This window comes from Aulonocara sp. 'chitande type north' Nkhata Bay, linkage group LG18, assembly GCF_057382095.1.
Source record: "Aulonocara sp. 'chitande type north' Nkhata Bay isolate Kocher_YH1m ecotype deep benthic linkage group LG18, A_spYH_male_GT1.1, whole genome shotgun sequence".
NCBI classification, from domain to species: domain Eukaryota; kingdom Metazoa; phylum Chordata; class Actinopteri; order Cichliformes; family Cichlidae; genus Aulonocara; species Aulonocara sp. 'chitande type north' Nkhata Bay.
Window position 1 is genome coordinate 13,154,950 of NC_141361.1, and position 25,415 is coordinate 13,180,364.

Here is a 25,415-nt window from a genome sequence, read left to right on the forward strand (position 1 = left end):
CATAACACATTTTGTACTTGTTGGTCAAAGTCTTATAAAAATGATCCCTCTGGTTCAGTATCTCTTGAGCTTTGTGGTTTTAATGGTTTGACGGGGAGCTGTGAAAATGTTGTGCTTTATAGAGCGATTCCATAAAAGTCATTGTTAATGCACATTCATTAGCTTTTTGACCCGAATATGTTATTCCAATGCTACTGCCACGACTAGACACGATGGCTCACTTAAAAGGAATTCGCTTTCTCAGATCTTACTTCACAGTATTACGGTGGCCTGTATGGACTCGGTACGTGACCGAGCATTACTGATTGCAGACTCAAGTGTTTCATTTGGTTTTAGCCTACATCCCCTGCATCATTTCTGGTTCCCGGCTCACTGTTTATCTCCTGTGATGGTGCATCAACAAAACGCTAAGCCTGGGAATCAAAGCTGACGCCTTCAGCCTAAACATGCTCAGCCAAGTTTAACAGGACTTGGCAAGATAGCATTTAACCAGTCTACGGGATGACCTCATCATGGCGACTGCAACATTGGCTGTGATGGCTTTTCATTTGCTGACCTGACAGAAGCACTTTAGGCGTCAGGGTGGATCTGTTGAGATGACTGACAGGACCTGTCCCTGCACGTCTTCTTGTACGCGGAACGTCCTGGTGTTCGGTTTAATCGTTGTCACAGAGTGAGATGACATGTCAGCAGAAATTTGGTGAGATCTCTGTTTTGAGCACTTTGCAAACAGTCTGAAATCACATCTAAACAGAGTGACTTCAGTAAAGGTCCCACATTGCATGTCTTTTTTGTTTTTTACGAACCCAAGATGTCTTTGAGCAGCATGTATGTGTATTAGTGACTATAAAGATTGGTTAGACCGTGAGTGAGGTTTACTTGGTTTTTTAGCTTTTTTTGTGTTTTTTCGTCTATAAATGGCAATAAATCTGTGGCATGTTATGTTCTACTTCACTTTTCTTCCTGTTCTTTGTGCTGCTGTAACATGTGAAACCACAAATGAAAGTCTGTCTATGTCAACTTTAGAACAGTTTACTGCATTGGATGTATTTGTAAGTTTGCACTGAATCTCTGAAGAAGCCCTTGTCTAATTATTATTTTATGAAGTGGATTCTTACCGAACAATTTGATTAGTCATTAAAATCGTCTGACTCATAGTCAGCCTGGATTTTCTCTAACTGGATGCGTCGATGAGGTCTGTAATCACACTGTGTGTACTGTGTGTGTGTTTTGTGTCAACGTCTTGTTAGTGAAGCTACAGAACAGTGACTCTACACTGGCGGTAATTGATAGTCTACGGGCTGTCTCAGCTGCAGGTAAATCCTATCTGTGTGGAAGGGGGTGGGGTAGAGGAGAGAGTATAAATAAGTCTTCCAAGGACTAAGGATTTCAGTATAACTAGAGGCAAAGGGTGATGGTTGAAGAAGTGTTTAATATGGTAGAGGTTTTCCTTTGCAGACACTTAAAATTCTTTCCAGGATAGCACAGGCTTGAATTTACATTTCAGCTTTATTTCCCCGTGTTTCACAATATGTAATACCCCATGTTGTCTTTCTTTTGCATTTATTCCTTAAACTAGTGCATAAACACAAAGTGCATGTGCTTAAGTGTGGCTTTTTCCTCCTTTGAAACGCTTCCATCAGACTGGCAGTGAAAATGATTTTTGTGCTTTACCCAGAGAGATGGACCGTAGAGAGAAAGCAAGATAGAGCAAGAAGGGGCCGAGGGCCAGAGAGATTGGTCCCAGAGAGAGATTCATAGGTAGTAATGAGGACGTTGGTGAAGTGCAGGTCGTCGTGTTGTGGCTCTGGCCTGTCAGTATAATGGACCTTACTAGTCAGCTGGCGATCGATTGTACTGCTCACGACCTCGGCCGCCTGTTGTTCTTCACTCTTCCTGTCCGTCAACCTGCCACCCAGAGATGGAGGACGAAGCAGAATCTTTTCCCAGACGACAGATGCCGTGTCCAGATACTTTCTCATTACCTGAAAGGTGGCCTGAGGAGAGGAAGGCAGGTCTACCTCCAAACTTCCATCTAACACAATCTGAGCAGATAGCCAAGTACTATTTTAATTAATTATTACTATTGTAATTCATTTATTTTTTGCCTGTGACTAGTAAGCACCAATCAGAATTCAGTTGGTTTGGGACTACAACTAATCATCTACTTTTATTATTATTATTATTATTATTTTTAATAACAAAAAATTCGGCTAAAAAAAAAGCCCAGCAAAGAACCTGAGGCATTGTTCTAATCTTATGAGCTAAATCAAGTTAATTTGTTGTTTCTTGTTAAAGCACGTACAGCATTTAACTGATGTTTATATTTGATATTAATAACTTTCTGGTATTGTAAAATTTGGTTTTGTCTACCCTGACACTTGTCGATATCTCATGTTCATATCATGTAGAAGAATATGTTAGATTAGAAACTTATTGGCAGACATGCCGAGTTAGTTTAGAGCCTACATCTTCCTAATTGATAGCTCTAGAGCATAGTTACTTCCTGCTAGCATTATCCTCATTTGATGAACATTGCCCAAGCTGAGAGTCCCTGCTTCTCTTGCCCTTTATCGAATGGCCTCTGTCTATTCCACACTCATCTCTTTTACATTTTAAATCCTCCGGCCTCTGGTGAGCGATGGGGATATATGGTTCCATCTGCTCCAGCAGACTGGCTCGTGGCTGAGACAGAGAGAAAGAGACAGAGAAGAAGGCATGGTCAGGGAGAGAGAGGAGGAAGCAGGGGGATGGAGAAACGGAGACTGACAGAAAGACAGAACAGCTTATTAGAATCTGCCTCTTTTCACTCGTTAGACAGTAGCTGAGAGGATAGCCGCCTGGAATCCAAGGCAGGACACAAGTTGGACCAGGACCTTGAGGGATTTTGTTTTTTCCACATTTGCAATTGCAGCTAACCCAAGTTAAATCTGCCCAGTCTTAACTGTTTCAGGTTGGCCATGAGTCTTAGCTTTCCTTTGTGTAACACCTGGAGTTTTTGTTTCAGGGTAGAGCTCAGAATAGCATTCGTTTGTGTTCTTGTTTGTGCACCTGGTATAAATGCCTGTTTGTATACAAGGTGCTTTTCCCACTATGCCTCGAGTTAGTCTAACCATTCTTTGTGTCAACACAGGGTTTGTTCTTCTGTACCTCAGACCGCAGTGGATTGTTTTCCCTTTTACTCCTACATGCCCTAATGTAGGGATAGATAATAAGTTATGTCAATGCACAGTTTCATCTGTGAGTTTTACCTTTGAGAACACAAAAGCCCATTCAGTAGGCTATTGTATAAAAAAGGACATTCTGTGTCATAAAATAAATACAGTCTACAGCTGCGCACCCTCACGTCTGTGTTTAGCGGTTGATTTTCAAAGGTGTTATTGTGGCTGACTTAGCAGTTCCTTCGAGGTAGATCTGCATAAACAGATGTAGTGAGATAAGGAGCTGCTTGCAAGATCGCAACAAGATAAACATTCACTCCTTCATTTATGAATGACCACTTTTTCTTAATAGTCATCGGTAGAAGTCTGGTGAATATGTGCAATCAAAAGTTAGGGTGTGCAATATAGATATACCTCTCAATAAAAAAAAACAGTGTAATTAAGTTCTAGACACATCAAAGAATTTTATTAATTTTATGAAAAATTGCAAATCCAATAGTCTCTGAAGTCCTGCATTATTTTCTTTTTATGGGATACACTAAAGTAAGGGAAGAAGCTTCGTAAATTATCTGCCAGTCTCATTATATACATCCTCATACACCCCAACCTTACTAAGCATTGTGGCAAACAATAACCAGTTGCTGTGCTGTCATCGAACACTAAGGCCACAGCTTCTTTCTCATGTCGGCCTCTGGAGGGTCCATGCCAGCCAAAGAACTTCACTCCCAGCGCTTTACAGTTACTAATCTGGGCTGACACCAAGCTGATTTACAATACCCCCTACCCCAAACAGTGACTGACTAGAGGTAATTGATTTAGAACAGTGCAGACACCCGCTGAATAGTATGAAATCCTCATACACTATACAAAGCTTGCTCCCATATTCCCACCTTAGTGCCAAATGTAAAAAAATAAAAAATATATGCATTTAAAACTAAACTTCTTACAATATTTCCCTTTTGGAAAATTTCTGCTGTTTCTGGACACTGCAGTCTGTCCACATTATATCCATGGATGAGCTGAACCTGAACAACTGCCTCTTGTTTGGCCAGTTATTGATCTATGGAGCTCTATATTTACCAGTCTTTGGGTGCACATGCCTTCACTCTGTTTGTCTTTTGCTGACGGAGACGAGGCTTTCTGCCCAGGAGGTGGGGGATTGAAGTCCTCTGCGTGGTGCGAAGGGGTGGAGGAGTGGGGGGTCCATGCCTTCTGTGCTGCCTGCCTAGTCATTTTATGGCACCATCTGTCCACAAGCTAACTGTCAAGTAGTGACGTCTTAGCTCATCTTTCTTGCCCGACAGTGCGAATTTTCTTTTGATATATATGTGCACATCTGCTGTTGAGAATGTGTCTCAGTTTATATTGCTAATTTAATGTTTGGCTATTTGCACAGAAGCAATTAATTATTCACTAATTCATTTCTAGACATCACTAAAATAAATACTAAACAAAAAGAAATCTTAAAACCTATTTAAATCTCTCAGCTAGGGCAAGGCTGTGGGCTTTATACACTATTAGAGACCCTGAAGTAAATAGAAAGCTTTGCTTTTACCATGCTCAGTTTTTAGGCCCCCACTTTGAGCAATTCTAGCTTGGCCTAAATAACATTAAGATTTTATGTTCAGTTGAAGTTGGAAGCTTATTCCCTTGGCCAATTACATTTAAACTCAATATTTAACATTGGTTGACATTTAATCCATGCCTTGGGTTATTTAAAATCTTGACTTTATTCTAAGAATATGATATGTCAGATAAATAGCTTTAGAATTATTTATGTCACCTTTTATTTAATAAATTGCATTCCTCGGGTGTCAGAAGTTAACATACATCCTATGCTTATTTGGTAGCATTGTCTTTAAATTATTTAACATGGGTCAAATGATTTGATTATTCTGCAACAAGCTTTTCACAAATAACTCTGGAATTTTGCCTCATTCCTCCTAACATAGCTGATATAGACGAGCGAGGTTTGTAGGCCTCTTTTTTGCACACACTTTTGAAGCGTTATCCACAAATCTATGTTGGACTTCAGCACCTCTACTTTCTAAGAGAAAGAAGAGGCAGCCTGGCCCCATGGATGTTATACTTGCATGCTGTTTGTACACATGAACTTTGTGCCTTTTTAGTTTGATTATTTTTTTGCTTTTTTTTTTGGTCTTGTGTATTTAATTTTGTCAGAAGCTTTGGAACACATAACTTTTGTTAACGTTTTAGTTTTTCCAATACTTTTTCTAAACTTCTAACCATCCAAAGTTGTGCACCAGATTCAGTCAATTTAATGTAGGGGTTAGTACATTTGCCTAACATGTGAAAGAGCTCCAGTTCAAAACTGGGAAAAAGCACAGATCCATGGAACTGTTTGCTTCAAGCGTAAAATCTGTGCCAAATCAGAACATGCCGATTCATCCGCTGCGACGAGCCCTTGCGAATAAGGGAGCATCTGAAGGAAGCTTAAAACTGAGAAAAATCTGGCTGAAATTGTTGGAAAAACCTTCTGCTTATAGTAGTTTTCTCCAAAAACTGTAGCTTACTATGAGAGAATCTCTAAAATTCACATTGAATTTTCCATACAAGGCTTGTAGAGTTAAGAAACGGCCTTTAGATGACAGAGTGACACATTTTTTTTGTAATTCACCTTCTTACTTGAATGTTGGACTGTAGTTTTTAAAGTGAGCTGGTTTAAATGGGTGCTAAGGAAGGAAAAACTTGCTATTTAATGCACTTGATTGGTTCATGTACATGCAGCATTTCTTTTATTTGATGAATGTATGTTTTACATTGAGCCTGCCTTTTGATTTATTGCAGACCCCTTTGGCCAGCAAGCACTTTGTTGTGTAAGCTATTTTCTCTTTGCTGTGCTGCTCCACAACGCCAATAATCCTTGTTCAATAAATTCAAATGGAAGTGACACTTTGGTATGTCTTCTCTACTATGTGTAGTACATATCATTGTAATTCATGCCCAGATTGATTTGCAGTTGAAAAGATTGGTAGCCCAACAGAGCCGATTGTAAATCCACACTTGGAAATTTATGGAAGTGTCTGAATTTTTGTTAAATGTTCATATAATCAGGCCAAATTGCAGATGATAGTGTATCATATGGGAAAAGCCAATATGCAGTGGTGTTTGTATTCTGCTGAGAGGCAAGTTGCCGCTTGCGTTAGACAATAACAGTAGCGTGATGCATCACGTCTGCCCCTCATGCGTCACAAATGACGCCAAAACGCATCATGGAGACTGTGCGTAAATGTCGACTTAAAATTTACACATCTCCTATATTGCCTCATTATTAAATGGTGGTAAATAAACTTCTAGACAGAAAGATACCTTGATTTATTACACATGCTTTCATTGTAGGTCAGCACAATCAGTGCGCCATCGTTTCTATTGCTCAACTTAAGTGCACAAGTCTGTTGTAGGTGTCTTTTAGTCTTGTAATCTTGAGCTCTGCAATAATGTGTTAACAATTAACTTTGTGGTATCAGCTTGTAAACAGAATGGCTGTAAAATTCGATAGGTCACAGGACATTACCCTTTGTTAGGGGGAATTTCAGTGCAGTCTTGTTGCAGCTCTGTAAAAAGGACGTGCACCATCATGTCTGTAGACACAGCAAGGCTTTTCGAGTCAGAGGGAAAACCTAATTTGGTTACTTTGCACTTTCATTTTACAATATGGTGCTCACCATCTTGAGTAATTCTCACAGGTGTTGTGATATTGTGTTCACTGCTGAGGTTTAAAAAAAAAAAAAAAAAAGGGAGTGTGAGCCTTCTAGGGCATGGAAAACTAATCAACGGCCAAAACACCGCTGTTGAAATTCAGCTTGTAACTGTGTTTATGGAGCCTTTGCAGGTTACGCCAACACAAACCTCTTTGGTCTGGGTTTATCAGCCCCAGAGACGGCCGTGATTAGCTCCCCACGCTGCTAGCCATATATCTCAGCTGTCCCACCTCCCAGCGTTCAGGATGACCCATTAAATAGAGACGGAGAAATAGAGAACATGAGTAGGAGGGTTAGAGACATTGGAGAGCAGAAATGCTACCTGTAGTTAGCGTAATAGTAGTGTTTACTCAGGCTGCGGGCTCTCTCTGTGTGCAGCTGCATTGTCTGTCTGCCAACTGACATTTCTGTATGGGTGGCCACACCCTTGCCACACACATTCACAGGGACTAATAACCTAAATGACAAGCAACTGACGTGGACGACAAACAAGGCGACCGGGATAGGTGTCTGTTAAGTGTCTATATTCCCCTTCCTTTTGAGCTCACTCAAAGCTCTTTTGTCCTCTACAGTTTACTATTTTAGATATTACCCTGCCATTGTTTCTTTACATCACTAAACCGCTTACTCTTCTGCCTATTGTATCGTATGTAGCTCCACAGACACTTAAGGCTCAAAAAGCTTCCATAAGAAGTAAGTCACTGTATGCCCTGTTGAATGGGAGCATTATATTTAGGCTCATTTCTGCTTCATCAGTTCAATAACTGATTCTTCTCTTTCATGTTCCCTTTGTGTTTCACCAAACTGCCATTCCTGCAGAATCACTTCCCTATAGGATGCGTGGTCTTGGCACTTTGACAAATTGGAGAGAACCACAGTCGCACCATAAATTGTTTCACGTAGCTGCGGGCCTCCGAATCATTACTTACATCTCAAACTATGTGGAGTAAATTTTAAAAAAAAAGAAAGAAAGAAAAAGTCTGGGTTTGTTGAGAATTTCTGCACTTTAACAGCAGTTTGCTAGTCTAGGAAATTTGAGACTGGAATTTATTAATCCTGGCCTCCCCTTAGTTTATTAAAGTGTGTGTGTGTGTGTGTGTGTGTGTGTGTGTGTGTGTGTGTGTGTGTGTTACAAGTGATAATGAGGTGGAGGACACAAACAAATCTATGGCTTTGCCGCATTTATTATTTCCCTGTATCTGGACACCTTGTCATGGGTGGTTTGCTAATTGTGTTTCCATAAACTTGCCTACAGTAGAAATTCTGTTCATTATAAACTGCTTTAACTTGACAGCGGAGTATGTTTGGTTTAAACCAATATATATATGTATATAAGTAGGAAATGTCAAACCAAATATTGTTAGCTAGAAAATTAATCTTGACAGATGTAAAATATGCAGAACTTCGATGCATGTTTTCACATTGTAATTCATGAAGAATCAGCTTTGTTTGTGCACTTCATTTTCAAACTGGATTAATTGTTGTTGCTGTAAAACAGTTTATCTCCTGAATTTAGCAGACTAATTATTGTGAACATTAATTATCGTCTCTCAGCTGAAATGATCTGGACGATCAGTTAAGCAGTAAATATGCACTGGTTACTTTGTCACTCTTTCGCGCACACAAATCAGGCTTTGGGGTGAAATCATTAGCGAGACAGAAGGATTCATATACAGTTGCACGGGGGCAGACAGCCACCCCTAAACGTTTCTACTGTTTTTCTCGCGCTCTCCCACGTCCTCGCAAACAATGCCCCCTTGTGTGCCGAGCCACTTGCTCAGATTTCGAATCACACTGCACCCTTTCCACTTTGGTGCCCTGTCCTCCTCTCGTTTGCACTGCTGCCAGAACACAAATGGACACAGTGGCAAGTGTTGTCCCGTAGTATTCGTGTGCAGCAGGGAGGGACCAGGCTACACTGGGATAAATAAGTAGGTAAATAAATAAAGAATAAACCTCGCTCTAGGAATTTGTCTTATTGAAGATGAAAAGCATCTGCCTCTCTCTGGCATCTGCTGTGAAAGATATCCCTCCACCGCTAAGGGTTTGGAGCACGGCAAGTAGCCAGCTCTATCAGCCTCGCTCTTTCTCTACCCACCAACGTGAACCAGCGCAGCACTGGTGTACACAGAAACGAACGTCAAAACAAATTTGTCGGCCAACAAACTTTTTTCTTTTTTTCTTTTTGCAAAGCTAACTTGAGGTATTAGCTTGAAATAAAAACGGGTTCTAAATGTCTTTAATACCAGTTACAGAGTGGTGGTGTGATCCAGTTCTTTGGCACCCCGAGCCGAGTGTTTGTGTATCTTTTTCTTCCCCACACTGCAACAGCTTTAACACAGCGACAATAAACCGCTTTCTCATTACCAGTTAAGGTGAAAGGCGCAGAGGGAGGCTTCTTTTTTAAATTATTTTGCCACAGGGGTTTTAAATGATTTCCGCTGCACTTGTGGGTATTCTCCAAAACTCTGCGTGCAGGGAGGAGTATAATACAGTTTGATACGATCACAGCTTGAACTTTCACTGACGATAGATGATGTCGACTGTACACGGTGTTTGGAAATTCCTTAGACGCCAAGTTTGTTAAGAATAAAAAAAAAAAGATTGGCTTTGCAGACATAAAAGCCTAGAGGAACATTCCTTTAAGTGACAAACGGTGATAAAGAGCTAGCTGTCAGTGATGGCTGTCTGCTACTGTGGCCAGGTGAGGCATGAGCAGGGACTCGCGTGCATTCCTTCACATAGTTTTAACTCGGTCGTGCCTGCTTTTTTGTTTGCCCAGTGACATGTCAAAGGAGGTGAAAGCAGATCTCAGATAAAGAAAAATAACTTTATCTAATAGCTATTGTATAGACTGTTTTCAGCTGCCTTGTTTAACAAAGAGGGCGGTCGAAGAGTTGCCCGTTGTGTGCATTTTTTTATTTATTTTTTTATTTGTTTCTACCCGCATTGAAACAGCCACATGAGTAATGGGCTGCTCAACACCTCCACAGGATTAGAGCCCACAGCATTAAGAGTTTTTTTTCCTCCACGAGATACTGGAGGCATTGTGTTCCTGATGCTCTAACGTATTTAGCTAAACTGAATAGACTGGAGCTGACTGGCCACCCAGCCTCAGGATATTCCACTTTGTGAGCGCTTTGTCTTTTAACACATATCAGCAAACGGCACTGTGTAGCCACCGCAGTGAACTGAGCAGTGAGACTGAACAAGACCGACTTAGATTTTGGGGTTTTCTGTTCAGTTCTTCTTGTAGAAGCTTTGTACAGAATCATCACCAGGCTGCTCTCTTTAAGACAAAAGTAGATTTAGTCAAACTTTCAGAACTTTTCTCATTTAAATTCAGTTTTTTTTAAGTCCTCTGGAGATTCTGCTTTAATTCCATCAAAAGAGAGATATCTATCTATACCATATTGTGCTCTCTTTTACAGCATTATGATTACTCATCGCAGATGGCCATGGGCAAGGGAGTAGGGATAAGAAATTTAGTTAGCTCATTAATGGAGATACGCAGTTACTTTGTTTATAATAGCATTAGGCATCGAAACTGGAGGCTGTAACAAACTTAAGGTCATATATCTAAATTCTTAATCAGTTGGCTTAGTAATCTTCCTTCACTAAATCTAATTCCTGAAAAGACAAAGCATCGGTTCTTGTGCCATTCCATTTGAGGGACAGCTTTTGATTTTTCTGTTTCCACTTAACACAAAGGAGAAATGCTCTCTGTCTCGTTTAATTGTTGTTCATTTGTGGCACACCTGCTGCAGGCTTGTTGGTCAGCCATGTCCCCCTTGGGGTGTGTTATATGTTAAGTGTTTATGTATGCATACATGTCACTCTGAGATCCCTGCACTTTGTGTGATTCGAACCCATCTGGTCACCGTTTCAATTTCCTAATGGGGGAACATTAAGGTGGTCTTTGGGGAGTTGTGTTTAGTTGGTCCACTGGGGTTTTAACTGATCCCCTTTGTAAGAGGTGCGCTGAGAGGCTTAAGCTCGCCTCCACCCCCCCTTTGTTCTTTTTATTTTTTCCCAATAATTTCTCTGTAAAACTGTGCAGCATTTGTTCCCCCCGACTCCTTTGCTGATGTACTTTTTGTGTTACATTCACTTTGCTTACTTCCCCCTGCCCCGAGCAGGATTTGTTGTGGGTACTAGATGCCTTGTTGATCGCGAGCAAAGATCTCCAGCAACGTTTGCTGTTGTTTTCTTACAAGTATACAAAGATTCTGTGTCTTTGGTCCTGCTTTGAGACTTGCTTTTGATATTTCTGCATTACTGTGTTATTATGCTCATTCAAATATATGCAAATATAGCGTGAGTTTGAATACTAATGGTTCTGTACCCCTGTTCTGCATGTGTTTGCTCTCCCAGGTGTTAGTCTTTGATCCTGTCAGAGTGGGACGCGTCTAGCAGGGGACTGAGGAGGGAGCAGTGCCAACTTTGAACATGGTGCCTAATATTCACCTGGCAGGGCCCCTTCTCCCCAGAGGGGCGTTGCTGTTCCTGCTTTTACTCAGCTGCATAGTCTTCTCTTCTCTAGCAGACAGTAAGTATGCTCATGTACCTGTGAAGTTCTGCCCTGGCTTTCCCACCGTCTAATAACACATTAAGCTTCATTTAGAGGCGTTCTCTTGATTTAAAAGGACTGCCGTAGCTATAAGTGGAATTTAACACGTGACAAAGGTGCACTTTAACTGAATACATCAGGAGAGCAAGCTCTCACGCTGTGCAGAGCAGAGCTTTGTTTAAAATAGAATATAGATTCCATTTACATTTCATGCCTTCAGTGGATTCCAGCAAACAGAAATAGCTGCTTGTCTAATGCGTGTCCCCAAGTATAAAGAGCTTTAACATCTCAACTAAAAATAAGCACACAATGCAGGCAGCGGAGATCCATCGGCCTCTGTGCCCGGTTGTCAATCCGAGTGACAGTTTTGGCTCAGAGAAAGCGCTCCAAGAGATATGTCACCTCAGCTGTACCTTTGGGTCTCGGGCGCAGCCAAGAAGCACTGCCCTGCCAAAGACGGGGTCAGGGACGAAATTAATTCAACACATGACCTCACCTACAGTGGGTCACTACATAGGGTCACTGTAATTCAATTATACCCCAACCCCTCCTGTTCCCCCACCCGAATGCAGCCACTGCCCTGTCCTTTCAAACATGTTTCGAATAGGATTTGTTTTTCTGTACCCTTTGTCTTTTCCCGCTCGGCTCTGTGCTATCATCCTTGTCTCTTGTGGCGTGTCTACTCTTGACCAGCATCGCTCTGAACTTGACCTTGCAGAAAAGTTTTACAGGCCTTTTGTTTTTCTTGGGGTCTGGCAAGTCTGTCTCTGCTCTGCTTCTAGTTTGATTGGATGGAATTGAATCTTGAGTGAAGCTGTAGTGCTCAACTTAGATACTAATTGTGGATGATCCAAAATAAAACTACTGTATCCTTCTACAAAATAAAAAAAATCATTAACAATTGATCCAAATTTTAAAAAAGTATGAGTTGCTGGAAGTTATAAAGAAAATTCATATTTGGTCTTTGAATACCTGGCAGAGTGCTCTTCTATAAAAAGGGAGAAAGACGTGCAATGTCAGACGTCTATTTGCGTGCGTGCACCTTGTTAACTGTGATATTATGTTGTATACTTGTGCTGTTTATGCCACAAGTAAAAGCATGTGCTTTTTAGAGATCATCAAGTTAAAAAATGCAACGTCATGGGCATAGAAGAAATTAAGATGGTATATAAATGTGCTGATTCTTTCACGCACCAGTCTGGATGGTTCTACGGGCCGGAGATATACACAGCTAACCAGAATAGTGTTTAATCTGTTCAAACAGAGCATTATTTTTGTTTTGTTTTGTTTTTTACCCCACCCCTGTCTCTGTCTTAGTTTTATTTAGTGTGAAACATTTAATTTAAAGTACAAATATAGTCTGATGTGACGAGCTGGCACATGTGCATATATTCATAGACAAATAAGGGACACATCATAAAGTAACTCACAGAAAAGCCTGACTGTGGTCTGGGGTTAAATACGCATGTAGGTTAGTGTAAGCACATATGGGAAAAAGGCCCAGACTACTATTATCCAGACTGTAAAGCAAACAGACATAGAATTAAAATAAGACACTGGGGGGTGAGAGGGGGTGTAAAAATAACACCTCCCACTAATGGCAGGTTTGTGTGCATTTCTGTGCCTATAATTTGTATGTAACTCAGTTATGTGAGCCTGATGTTTTGGGTTTGGATTTCCTGTATTACAGAGCAGACACCAGACAGATATTATGGGCGGAGTACCTGGCAAGTTTCTGATTACATGGATTCAGTCTGATGCTCTTGTCTCCCCCTTGAACAAGTTAGGCGGGCAGAGAAACCACACGTAGCAAACATGTGTCAGCAGTGTCAGAACACACCCTTGGATAGAAACCATACATTAGTCTTTATCTATATAAATATATATATATATATAGTTTATTATCTGATACATTTCAAAATTTGTTTCCATACTATTTGTTTGGCATGACACTTAAAGATGGCACAATTCATCATGATTTAGCAGCACGGGTACAGGAAACTCTCCACGAGCCCTATCAGTGTTATAGCCTTCTGACATCATTCATCTTACAGCATCATTGAATAGGTGTACAATACAGAGTGATTACTCTGAGTGCTGATCACAGACGTCCCATCGATCCCCAGGGAGCTCTGCCTAATCAACTAGCTCTCTATACAGCCTCCTTCTACACAATAGGCCTCTGGCCCACAAGGTCAGCCTCAAAGTCACATACCCAGCACTTAAATGTAATGGTTATCTTTTTGTAGCGCTGTCATTGTGAGTTATTTCATTGGCTTTAATAAGCTTTTGATGTATGTGTCTCCTCTCGCTCTTCTCATGTTATAATTTTGGGTTGCTTTTCATGTGAGGTGCGGCAAGACTGCTGAGTCTTCTTTTGTGTCCGGGCCTTTTCTTGTCACTCTACTTCAGCTGTATCATAATTAACAAGTTTAAAATAACTTTTCTCTGTCCCACAATGCATCTTTGAGATTCTTATTTATGATCCTTGCACTGCAAATAGAGTAATTACAGATTACCAGTGCTTTTAACTATTGTTTCATTGTTACTGAACAATGGCTCAACCATAAATAACAGGTATCCCATGTGCAATCTATGCTATATATTTAAACAGTAGTTTTTTGTTCTTTTTGGCTTTAAACAAAGGCTTTCCCTTTAACAAGGCGCAGAATTTTTTATTATTCTTTAAAACAGCCTTTAAATCCATGCAATGTGCTCAGGAAACCTATGAAACACTCTTCACAGAGTGATTTCTAAATTTGCTACAATGGACTGATGCCAAAGTGGTTTGGAGATGGGTGACCAGATGGGGGGCTGGGGGGGCAAAAATTGGATTGTGTTTTTAAGTATCCATATGGTCACCCAGTTCAGAAACTGACAGGGATAGAAATTGATTCTTTTTTAATTAAAAGTAACCATATCCACCTTGGAGAGCCACTTGGAGAGTAATGCAGTTAGCGCACAGCTGGGGTCCACACACATCATACAGGCAGGCACAATGAGAGAGGAGGCAAACAATACAAAATGTACTCTGAGGAAGCAGCTGCGAAAAGCATCATAGGGTAAGAGGACAACATGTATAAGATGAAGTGCCCGAGGAACAAATCTTAGAGGTTGGAGAGAATTATCGGAAGTTGTTTTCATAAGCCAGCGCAGCAATGTCAGAATAGAGGGAGGAAAGGGGCATCAGAGGTTAATGATGTGAGATTAATAGTTTAATTAGGGAGCTCAACAGCAGAGCCACAGGCAGTCACCCAAACCTTATGTTGTGTCCTGGTTTCAGAATTGCCACAGGACGACAGGCGTTTCCTAGTGTCTAGTGTCCTTCCAGAGAAGGGCACATGAGAAAAAGACATTGCAGTTCTCTGATCATCGTCATATTCTTATTGCCAAAAGAAACATTAGTTCCCTTAATGTACCACAGTAGTTCTTACAGGCCTTTTACGTGTTAAATTGAAATTCATGGTAGCTGGCTCTAAATTAGACACAATTAGACAACTTAGAGGCGCACACCTATGTATTGTTTGCTTTCAGAGTGTCCTGCGCTTACAGGCATTTATCTCAACCCTAATGGCCTGAATATATGTCAAGTGGGATATATTTTGTTTGCAAATGATCACCTAAGACTATAAATCATAAGGGGGGCACCAGAGAACATGCACGCCCGTTTAAAACCACATGTTGTTGTGTTTTATGTTCCTCCTGTAACATAATTTAATTTCCCCCTCAATTTTGATTAGTGGAGAGTTGAATTACTTAAGACCTCCAGGCCATGTGGGTGTGAAGACGGAAACAATGGTTGGGGCTCTTGTGGTCTCAGAGGGAAGGCTAATCTAGGGGAGGCAAATTAATGAGGTTAGTTGGGTCGCAAGGGGGTGTGCGGTGATGGATGATGAGCTCACCCCAAAATGGAATCTCTGAAGAAGCTAGGAGCCATCTCAGCAGCTGAGCCCCAAACACACCGTCTCCCGGGATCGCTTAACACACTTAACATCTTCTGCACGCTATTCTATTAATGTCAGGGTCCGAGCCAAGGATAGACTTTAACTAGCAGCATTAACAAAGCCCCCCAACAGTCAATGAGTTGCACGTTGTGCTGGTAGAAACTTTGGATTTCAATATGCTTTATTATATATTCACAGTGGTTTCAGAATGTCCTTCTCCAGCTTCATATTTTGTTTTACAGAGTATCCCCAGGTTACCACCCACACATGCCTTCAAATGCAACAGTGAGTTATCCTTCTTGGTTTCAAAAAGAGGGGAAAGACACTTAAGTGACAGTGCAAATGAGAACATTTCAGCAAGCGAACTAAACAAACATGTGAGTTGATGTTGCCCCAGGGTTATGCAGATGAGCTTTGGAGTTTGACACCTTACTGTAGCATGTTTTTTCTAGTAGGTGGGATAGTGGCACCGAGATGGAAAACGTACTCGCTGAAGATGGGGACCATTTTTTTTGAATTTCACATTTACATCATTCACATTATGTGATAGACTTTGTGCCAGTTATATTCAGAAAATAATGTAATGAGTCTCCCACCAGCAAGCAATTATGAGTGTTAGCTCTGAGGAAGGGAAACTGTAAAATACATATTATGGTTTGCCCTCATTTCATAATGATAATTCAAAAAAAAAAGGGAAAACAGCATCTGCAACAAAAATAGTTTTATCTTCAGAGAGCGCAACAAAGAAATCATAGTGGAGTTTCTGCCTTTATCTAATCTCTGTGAAATCTTTACCTTAAGGACTCATGTGGGTTGAAAGAAGTTGCAGGTAGTGAATCATCTTTGACTAGATCTAGGTTAGGCGCCAGTTTAAATGCCACAGGTAATAAAACACCTCAGACTCCCAATCGTGTGATATCAGGAACACCCACATTCTCACCATCAAAAAGTACACAATGAAACATTTATCCTTCCATATTTTTTAAACAGTTCCTATAAATGCCCACTCGAAGCAGAAGTCACCACAGCACATGGTTGTTGTTTTTTTTTTCTTTCTTCAAATGTCATAATTTGACTGACAGTCAAGAAGAGATGCACAGGGTTGAGAGATACCTCCCTCGTTCCTAATCGGCCCGAGAAGATGAAAGCTATTACATTAATGTTGCTTACACTGGGAAGAAAGGAATGAAGGATAATTGCACTTAGAGTTCTTTTTCTTCTCCACTGCCTTGAATAATTCAGGGAAAGCTGGAAGGCCTGATAGAAAGCCTGTCTTCGTGGTCCAGGGGGGCACTGAAAGTTTGATGTTTTTCTTTTCTCTTGTCTCTGCTATAGGTTTTGACATTTTGTCTTAAGTACAGTATCTCGGTCGTGATGAATCGCATTACTCTTGAGATTTCACTTACGTTCTGATAACACATATAAAGCTCCATCAATCTTCAGCCACTATGCTACCATTCTAAGAAAGTAAGTTCCTTTGGTGTCTGTGTTATCATAAGGGACTGCAGCGTGAACTGACTATTAATGAGCTGGAGATGATAGTGCACCATCCACAAAAGCGTTTCTTGGGTCGGAAACCAAGTAAGGTGACAATACTAGACAGTGAACTTACAGGCAAAAATAAATTGGTTACAGTTTTGAGATTACGGCGGTGGCTGTAGTTAGTAGCAAATGATCTGCTAATCAGATGGTTGGTGGTTCGATCCTTGGCCGCTCCAGTCTGCATGAACCACAAGTTGATCTCTGATTTATTTCTTCAGACTGCGACCGTTAGATACGTGGGTGAGGCATGTTGTATAAATCATGTAAAGTAGAACATAGGAAGAACCGGTCCATATAATATATTATGTTTGTTTCTTTGTTTGGTAGGAAAAAAGGTCAAAGCTTTTATTGGTTTCTGCTCCTTAAATTTGAAGATTTCATGCTTTTCTGTGTTTTGCATGAAATATCATGTAGTAATAGTAGTTAAAACCATGTATTTGGGTTTTGCACTGTTCACCATATTAACTGCAGCATTTAGTTGGGGGACTAGAATAGGCATTTTGACATTTTCTAATGATAAAAAAGAAGAAATAATGCAGATTAATTGATGAAAAATATGAGCTGCAGCCGTAATTTACACTGCATGAAATTAAATAGCTGTTGAACTGCTGCACTGTTTGCACAGAGACGGTTGCACTTCTGTCTCCTTATATCGATGTTTAAGGCTTTTAAAAGCCCCGATAGTAAAGCTTCGTCATACTTCCACTCCTATGGCTCTTCCCCGATAATTGTAAAATGTGCTATGTACAACACAATGCTTGGCATTCAGCTGTAAAAACCATAGTGCAGATAGCACACATGATGTTTATTGGTTTAAACAAACAGCCTGAAGTGCAGTTGACTTTATCGGGGTAAATAACTTGCAGGGGAGGCAGCTTTATATGGCATTAATTGCAAACAAGTTGGCTGCTAATGGGCTGAAAAGGCCTTAATGGAAGTGTTCCATTAAAACAACCAGTGCTGATGCCATCAGACAAATTTACACTAAGTGTTGCCTCATGAAAATGATAACTTGCTAATCCATTATTAATAAGAATTAATGGTTTTCACTGTGCCATGTGCGTATCGATCCCTAATACTCTACACTACTGAGTAGCTCTCATTGGGCACTCTGGCAAGCTTGGGAATAGACTAATTGTTAGCCACACAAGTGCCATTTACGCAACTCTCCCCGCTGTCTCTGCTTTTATTACCAGCATTGCTCTGAGGCCCCCGACTAGGAAAAAGGCAAACTGAATGGCTGCTTAGGAAAGTATGATGCATACAAAAGGTGTTAGCCAGAGTCAACAAAAGAAAATATCACTAGTAAATGAATGAAGGTTGTAACAGTCTTTCAGTTTTATAAGCTCAAGCATGAGACACAAAGCACAGCTCATTGCTTTTACTGTGCATACTGACTGATATGTCACTGAGATTATTTCTGAGCCAGGACAAACCCAGATCTGTTGCCCTCCTGCAGTTCAGAAACCCCAATACCTTTTATCTGTCTAATGACCTCAGACCTCACAAATGCTGCTGCAGGCTTTGGGTTAAATGAGAGAAGCTTTTTAATCCCCCCTCCATACATAGCCTTTAGGCTCCTTTGGTGTTTTCTAAAAGCAGGATCTATAGAGATTTGTCAATACCCCGCGCCCGAGGTCATATTTAAATTTCACATTAGTAGTGCAGAAAAATGCACCTTACACTCAATACACTCAATCACCACACTAATCATAAATGCTAAATATTGTTACTTGTTTAAGCTGGCACTTTATATGACGTTTTTGAACAAAAAGGCCTAGCATTTGTTTCCCTAATAACCCTTCAATTTGTTTGATAATGAGGTTAATGCCTTTCTGTATTTGTGGGGGTACACCAGAAACACCTATTAGTCCAAAACTGAGTGTTTTTCACTTGCATGTATTGTTTTGAGCTTTGATTAATTCATTTATTCCATTCATTAGTTCTAACATGAAAGGCTTTTTGCTCTAGTAACATTTTTTTCAGTTCCACCAACCAGGCTGCTGTTTGTGTACAGCAGCACTGTTTTGCATGTAGGATCTTTCTGGTTTATTTATTTGGTAATTAAAACAGTCATTTGAGTGATTTTGATTTTGATAACCCAGTTTAGTGATACTAATTAAAGCATTGTTCTATTATGGCCAAATTCTGGTAAATAAGCAATACTCGTGAGCCAGTAACCCCAACCCTACGATTCTGGCAGCTTGCAGCAAAGCACTATGCCTGACGGTTATGGCAGCACTTGCCACACATTGCCAGAGAGAAGAGCGCATGTCAAGATATGAGTTTTGAATGTATTGTATCAAAGCATAAAGAGAGTGCAGCCCAAAACTCATAGTCAGTGGCTGAGAGAAAGATTTGCATAGGTAGGCTTATGTGTTTTCCACCTCGTCCCTGCCATTGTTTTCATGTGACAACTGTCTGACAGCCAGGAAAATGGGACACAGGCAAAGAAAAAAGGTTGAGTCTGGATTTTGTCTGTCTAAGAAAAGAACTGACAAACCCAACAGTTTGATATCACCCTTCAGTGGTGGCTGTGCTGACAGAGGAACACCAATTCTCGCAGTTCAAAAGTAAATGCCTCTGTCCTTTCAGTGGAGTGTGGTAGGACCACCATTAACACCGCAGTGACTTGTGATTTTGTGATTGATGCTCGGTGAGATCTGGATTAACGATGAGAGCTCTGAATTTGCCACAGTTTAGCCCGTGAGTCACAGGTCAACTATCGAAATTCAGGGGAAGCTTGTTTAAGAGGATTAATACGGGAAAAGCTCCATGAGTCCAGTTTCCACTGTTTTTCTGTTTATCCTTAAAATCCTAAAGATTTCTAAGATCCAGCAGTTTCTAACTTAAATGAGTGTGGCAATACACAAGCTTATGTCCTTTAATTTGAATCATGTGCGCTGAACTATTTTAATACTGTCTGATCCTTCATCCGTGCAACAAAGTGAAAACCCTGACATCAGTCTGAATGCTGCTGCAACAGACAGATGTTGGCAGCAACTCTTCTAAGACTGATGGCTGATAATCAGGGTTTGAGCATTCCAACGCACCACCCAAGCGCAGGCTCAGGCATGCTCAGGCATACACTCTTAATGCTTATCAGGGTGGACTTGTTAACTCAGGTGTCTTGCCGCCACATGCATGTGTGTCACAGCCACATTCTGATGCTATAGATTATTGTGCTTTCGCAGTTGCTGAATCTGTTTTCTAAAACTTGTTCCTGAAAATAACCAGGACAAAAAAAAATATCAAAAATCGAATTCAAATGTCAGGTGAGTTTGGGGACAAGATCAACATCAGGTTGACTTCCCATTAACACTTTACTGTGCTGTAGTACATTTGATTTGTTTGGGTTTTTTTAAGGTGTTACATTTTTTAGACAGTTATATGACCGTTATGTGCCGTTACATGGCATTTAAACAACATGACATCATCACAAGAGACAAACACGTTTACCTTTCGTAACACACTCTTATGAGTTTTTTAGCTTTTATTTGACCTACACTGCTGTTATGTTATATTATATTTTTTATCCTAAGTACTGGCAACGTTGTCTCAGCTTTGAAAGAATAAATATGTGCTTGCTGTTCATTTCATTTTAAACTAAGAAAGTCATGATATCATGTCAAGACTTGAAATTAATATTAAATTTCATGAAATTTTAATGTCAAAAGATTTCATTTTGAAGATATTTTAGCAGAAATAACCTCAAATCAATAGAATTTGCATATTTTCACAAAGGTCACTAGAAAATATTGACATCTGCATGTCGATCAATTATTCTGTGGTGCTTCACACCGTGGTAGTGCCTTTCTTCCTCCAACCAGTTGAATTTAAATATGTGTAACATATGGTATGTATGCATGCACACGCAACTGCCTGCAGGCTTGCCGTGTCCTTTTATTGTAAAACTGCTGCATTGCATTGAAGGAAGCACCTCTGTGGATATGTCCTCAAGCAAGGACAGCCAACACCACCTCTGTCTCTCTCTTTAGCCAAGTGAGTGCAGAATGTGATGATGTAGCAGGTGGAGCTTCTTTTTCTGAAAAAATTACAGCGTTGTGCTAACCAGATAGTGAACCTCCCCACATGCTTCTTTTCCAAAAAAAATACAAATGTTATGCTATAACAAGAAACAGTGGTGGAAGCCATTGCTGGATTTCTCCCCAGCGTGTACTCAGAAATGGGAAGCTGGCGTCTCCTGTGTGTACACGGCATAATGATTTACCCCCTTGTGCATGTCTCCATGGGGCAGTCTGCTCATCTGTGGTCTAGGTGTTCCCTACCTCCCTTTTTAATGACTCTGGAGATGAAACACGAGCTGACAGAGCTGCAATAGGGACATTGTGTCATGGTGCCGAAGACAAGATTATGCACATCTGAGGCTGTAGATAAAGCATAAAGCATTGCAGTTGTTACGTAGAGCTAAGGTATGCACATTGTAGCATCACGTCAGCCTTGACAGGCTGTTGTACATACGACAATGGAGTGTTTCAATGGTGCTGAGTGTGTTGCCCTGTAGAACCCTAAAGGCAAATGGGAGAAATCACAGTTGGAGGTGTTCTCCACGGCAGTACAGTATCAAATCATAGCTGGCACTCTCCAATTTTGGGATATGCCAACTATTTGATAGCTAAACAGCCCAATTAACAGAAGTGTATTTTTTTCTAGTGAGAAACTTCGTCGTGTTTTAAACCATGTGTCAGGTTAAAGGTAAGAACATGATACAGTGACAAGCACACAAAGACTAGACGTGTCTCTCATGACTGAGCTGCAGGTGTGCACAGCAACAATGCCTGTGTGGGTTTTCTCAGGGTTGCCTTTGTGTGGAGAAAAGTGACACCGATAGATAAGTTCTCCCTTTAGTCTCAGCCTCTTTCCCTGTCAATAACTTATTTTCCTTACTCTATCCCTTTCACCTCGTCTTCCTCAGGCTTGCCAAGTTTCGTCAAATCCCCTGAGGATCAGACGGGCATCTCGGGCGGAGTTGCATCGTTTGTGTGCCAAGCCACAGGGGAGCCGAAACCAAGAATCACCTGGATGAAGAAAGGCAAGAAAGTCAGCTCCCAGCGCTTCGAGGTGGGCACTCATGCGTGACTTTCACATCTCTGAGCACCTTTGCATGTACAAACATAATGCAGGCAGGAGCAAACACAGCACGTTAGACTGCTTTTATAACCTCTCATTGAGACCAGACGCATCCACACATGCGTGCGGACTGGCAGCATTCACACAAATGACACATTCACACAGGACGCACAATGGCTTGCCCCTGTTATTGAGCATCACACCGACTCTTCAGTTCTCCAAGGGAACCTAGACAATCTTCCTTTCTCTTTAATCTCCCTCCATCTTGATTTATGTAGTCTGTTTCATCTCTGTTTGTTTTTTCACACGCTCATCCTTTCCCCCGTGTCCCCCGGCTACACCATCTCTGGGCACGCACCACTGTAACGTATGTGATGTATTTCCCCTCCCACTTGTGCTCCCCTTTGAAGATGAGGGGATACTTTAGCTGGGGGTTCTCGCCATTTCTGGCCACTCCTACCTCTGTGACATTACATAACTGTGGTACCTGAGGAGCTATTGGTTTGTACTTCTTCTGTTCTGTGTCAGTGTTTTTAGACGTGACCTCAGCTGATTTTTCCTTTTGATTAAGGGGGGATTGAAGGGATACATAGAAACTAGTAAAAGAGCACCAATGACAAATAAAAAATGCTTCACCTCCCACATTAGAAAAAATCAAGTAATCTGCATGTAGGAATGTATGTTGTTTATATCGCATAATAAAGGTAGTGTAATATCAAGGCCACTAAAAATGGAGTTCCTGCATCTTTACTTTCCTGTGGGGTTTTTTTCAGGTGATTGAATTTGACGACGGTTCGGGCTCCGTACTGCGGATCCAACCTCTGCGCACGCACAGAGACGAAGCCATTTACGAGTGCACGGCCACTAACAGCGCCGGCGAGATCAACACCAGTGCCAAGCTTACAGTGCTTGAAGGTAAGATAAGTCTCCTGCTTTTTCCACTTGGTTTCTCTCTCCACACTTGCTTTCACTGTGGTCCTTTTTTTTCCTGCTGCTTGTGGTTTTCAAATCCTTTATGTCAATATATAAGGAAATAGGAGTGTTTGCTTTAATAATTCATACATATGAAATTGGTGAAATTCCTGGTATTGCAGTATCTTAATTTGCAAGGTTAAACATTTTTTTAAATAAGCTAGTGGCTCAGCAAATGTGTGAGCTGCAATCTTTAGCTTATGTTTTTATATATTTTGACAATTTTATACAGTTTTTGGGTATAACGCGAGATCTTTCAGCTGGTCACTTGGATTTGAGTACTTTTTAAAAACAAAACCACAATCATCTAAAAAAGCAGCTGTAAATACTGCCTGATGCTAACATGTATGGCTTATATAAACGTTTATAAATCAATAATTCTCTGCCAGTCCACATAACTTCAAGAAAAAATTCTTTATAGGCATATAAATAATGTTTGGATGTTTGAGTGGTTTCTACATGTACAAGCACCCTCAGTGCCCGCAGGCTAGTTTGACCTTCATGGACCTCCTTTTCCTTTTTTTGCCTATAGAGTTAATGTATGTGTATGTGCAAAGTATATGGGCCTAGAGGTGCGAATTTCTTCTTTAATTGATTGTAATTTTGTCATGTGGCAGCTAGTCACCACAGGAGTAGATTTCATTACAAACTTTAAAGGAAACGAAAAAGCTCCAGAGCTAGCCAGAGGGAGGATTAAGGCCGTCTATAGCCATTACACCGGCATTAAAGCAGATCCCCTCTCATTCAAAATCAGCCTTTCCATCCCCAGTTTGAATCCCATCTTCCTTACACCCACCCTTCCTTTTTTTTCTCTGTCCACGCTGATTTGGTGATATCATCGGTTGGGCTTGCATAATCTTCCCGTAGGGGCTTTTCTTCAGTACAAAGAAAGGTTTTCTTTTTACCCCTCTTTTGCACTATATCACGAAGAATGCTGTTTCATAAACAAATAGGTTTATGCGGGCAATATGACATAAAACTCATATGAATGAGATTAGCTTAATCATAGTCTTTGTGTACGGGGCAAGTTTGGAGTCCCTCACTCAGTGAAATACGGAAAATGATCTTACTCGACAGTGAGCAGCTGTTTATACCAGCAGACTTACTTTACATGAAAGCATCTTCTATCTGTCTTCTTTCTTTCATCTGTGGTTCATGCCATTTGATGCTTTTATCTATTAGGCTGTACTGATACATATTTACTGCACACATTTTCACCATGGAGTAGTGGCCAGACCTTAAACTATGACCGTGTTACCTTGTGAGGGAACTTGATACTCGTGAGACTGGCAATATCATAATCAAGAGGGAATATATTGTGCCAGGCTTCAAGCTGTGAACGTGAAGCCAAACCACACATTGTCCTATAAAAATGTAATGGCCAACAGTCACAGCTGAGGTGTTTCAGTTGTGAAAATATAGATATTTCGTCTGATCACCTGCCAAGTTGTTGTTGTTGTTTTTTTTTTTTTTTTAATTCCTCTCAACTGCTATTTTTTGTTACAAGGATGGCAAGCATTGTCTAATGACATGCTAACTTCATACTAGACTGACTGCTTGGTAGCTTTTATAGACTCAAACTGCATATTCTTTTTCCTCTTCACCACTTTAGGTTCTTTTGTAATTCAGATCCAGTCAGTTGCCAAGTATTTTTCTAATTACTGCTATTTTTCACAATGAAATGAAACATGTATTTTATACACTCCTCAGTTTTTGAAATTGACACATATACTTATGTGTACATGCATTAATATATGTTGTTATATTAAACTGAGGGAAAGTGTTTGGCAGTGCTATAGTCATCATATCAGTGAAATAGCAATACCTGAGTTGTCACCTCTCTGCATGGTTGGACCAGTTTTGGCTCATTGTTTTAGTTGCACAAAGCAAAACAATACAGGCTCATAACAACAGGTCCTGTCGGTGTACAGACTGATGCAAGCCCCATCTACTTACCTGTCCAAGGTGAGATGGCAGACAGCCAAAGTAAAGAAGTCTTTGTCAGCGCAGACACAAATACCTTTTTTATTTTGGAGCGTGTACTCCAGCAGGACTATCACGAGTTGGTTTGTTTGTGTTGGAGCTGAGCAACCAAACGTACGAGAACAGCTGTTCAAGTGTAAATAACAGTGATGTAATATTGTTTTTGAACTTTTCTGTCCATTCTCAATAAAAAAAACAAAATAGTAACATTGTTAGAATTATTGTATTTATTAGTTAAACAATTTATTGGATGCCATCTAGTCACCACTGATGTTTAGCATGATTGATTTGTGAACAAGCCATCTCGTAAAAGTTGTTCTCTACGCTTTCTCACAAAACCTGTCAAAGACCAGAACCACGCATCGTGTTTAAATAAAGAACTCGACTCCGCCTGAAGCCTTACGATGAGCTGACTGTTCATACAAACACA

General features: G+C 40.6%; 1 protein-coding gene across 17 annotated transcripts in view; it reads left to right on the plus strand.

Annotated features, from left to right (window-relative positions):
- LOC147308127 (receptor-type tyrosine-protein phosphatase F) overlaps window positions 1-25,415 on the plus strand; it is a 159,181-nt gene that overhangs the window by 47,166 nt on the left and 86,600 nt on the right. For 10 of the 17 annotated variants that reach the window (XM_086272191.1, XM_086272194.1, XM_086272192.1 and 7 more), the window contains exons 1-3: window positions 11,275-11,432; window positions 21,876-22,021; window positions 22,804-22,945. In XM_086272191.1, the coding sequence (XP_086128317.1) occupies window positions 11,333-11,432; window positions 21,876-22,021; window positions 22,804-22,945 (388 nt within the window). In that variant the 5' untranslated portion in view covers window positions 11,275-11,332. Of the gene's footprint in view, window positions 1-11,257; window positions 11,433-21,875; window positions 22,022-22,803; window positions 22,946-25,415 lie in introns of those variants that run through there. The other 7 variants (XM_086272196.1, XM_086272208.1, XM_086272198.1 and 4 more) reach the window with 1 other exon arrangement.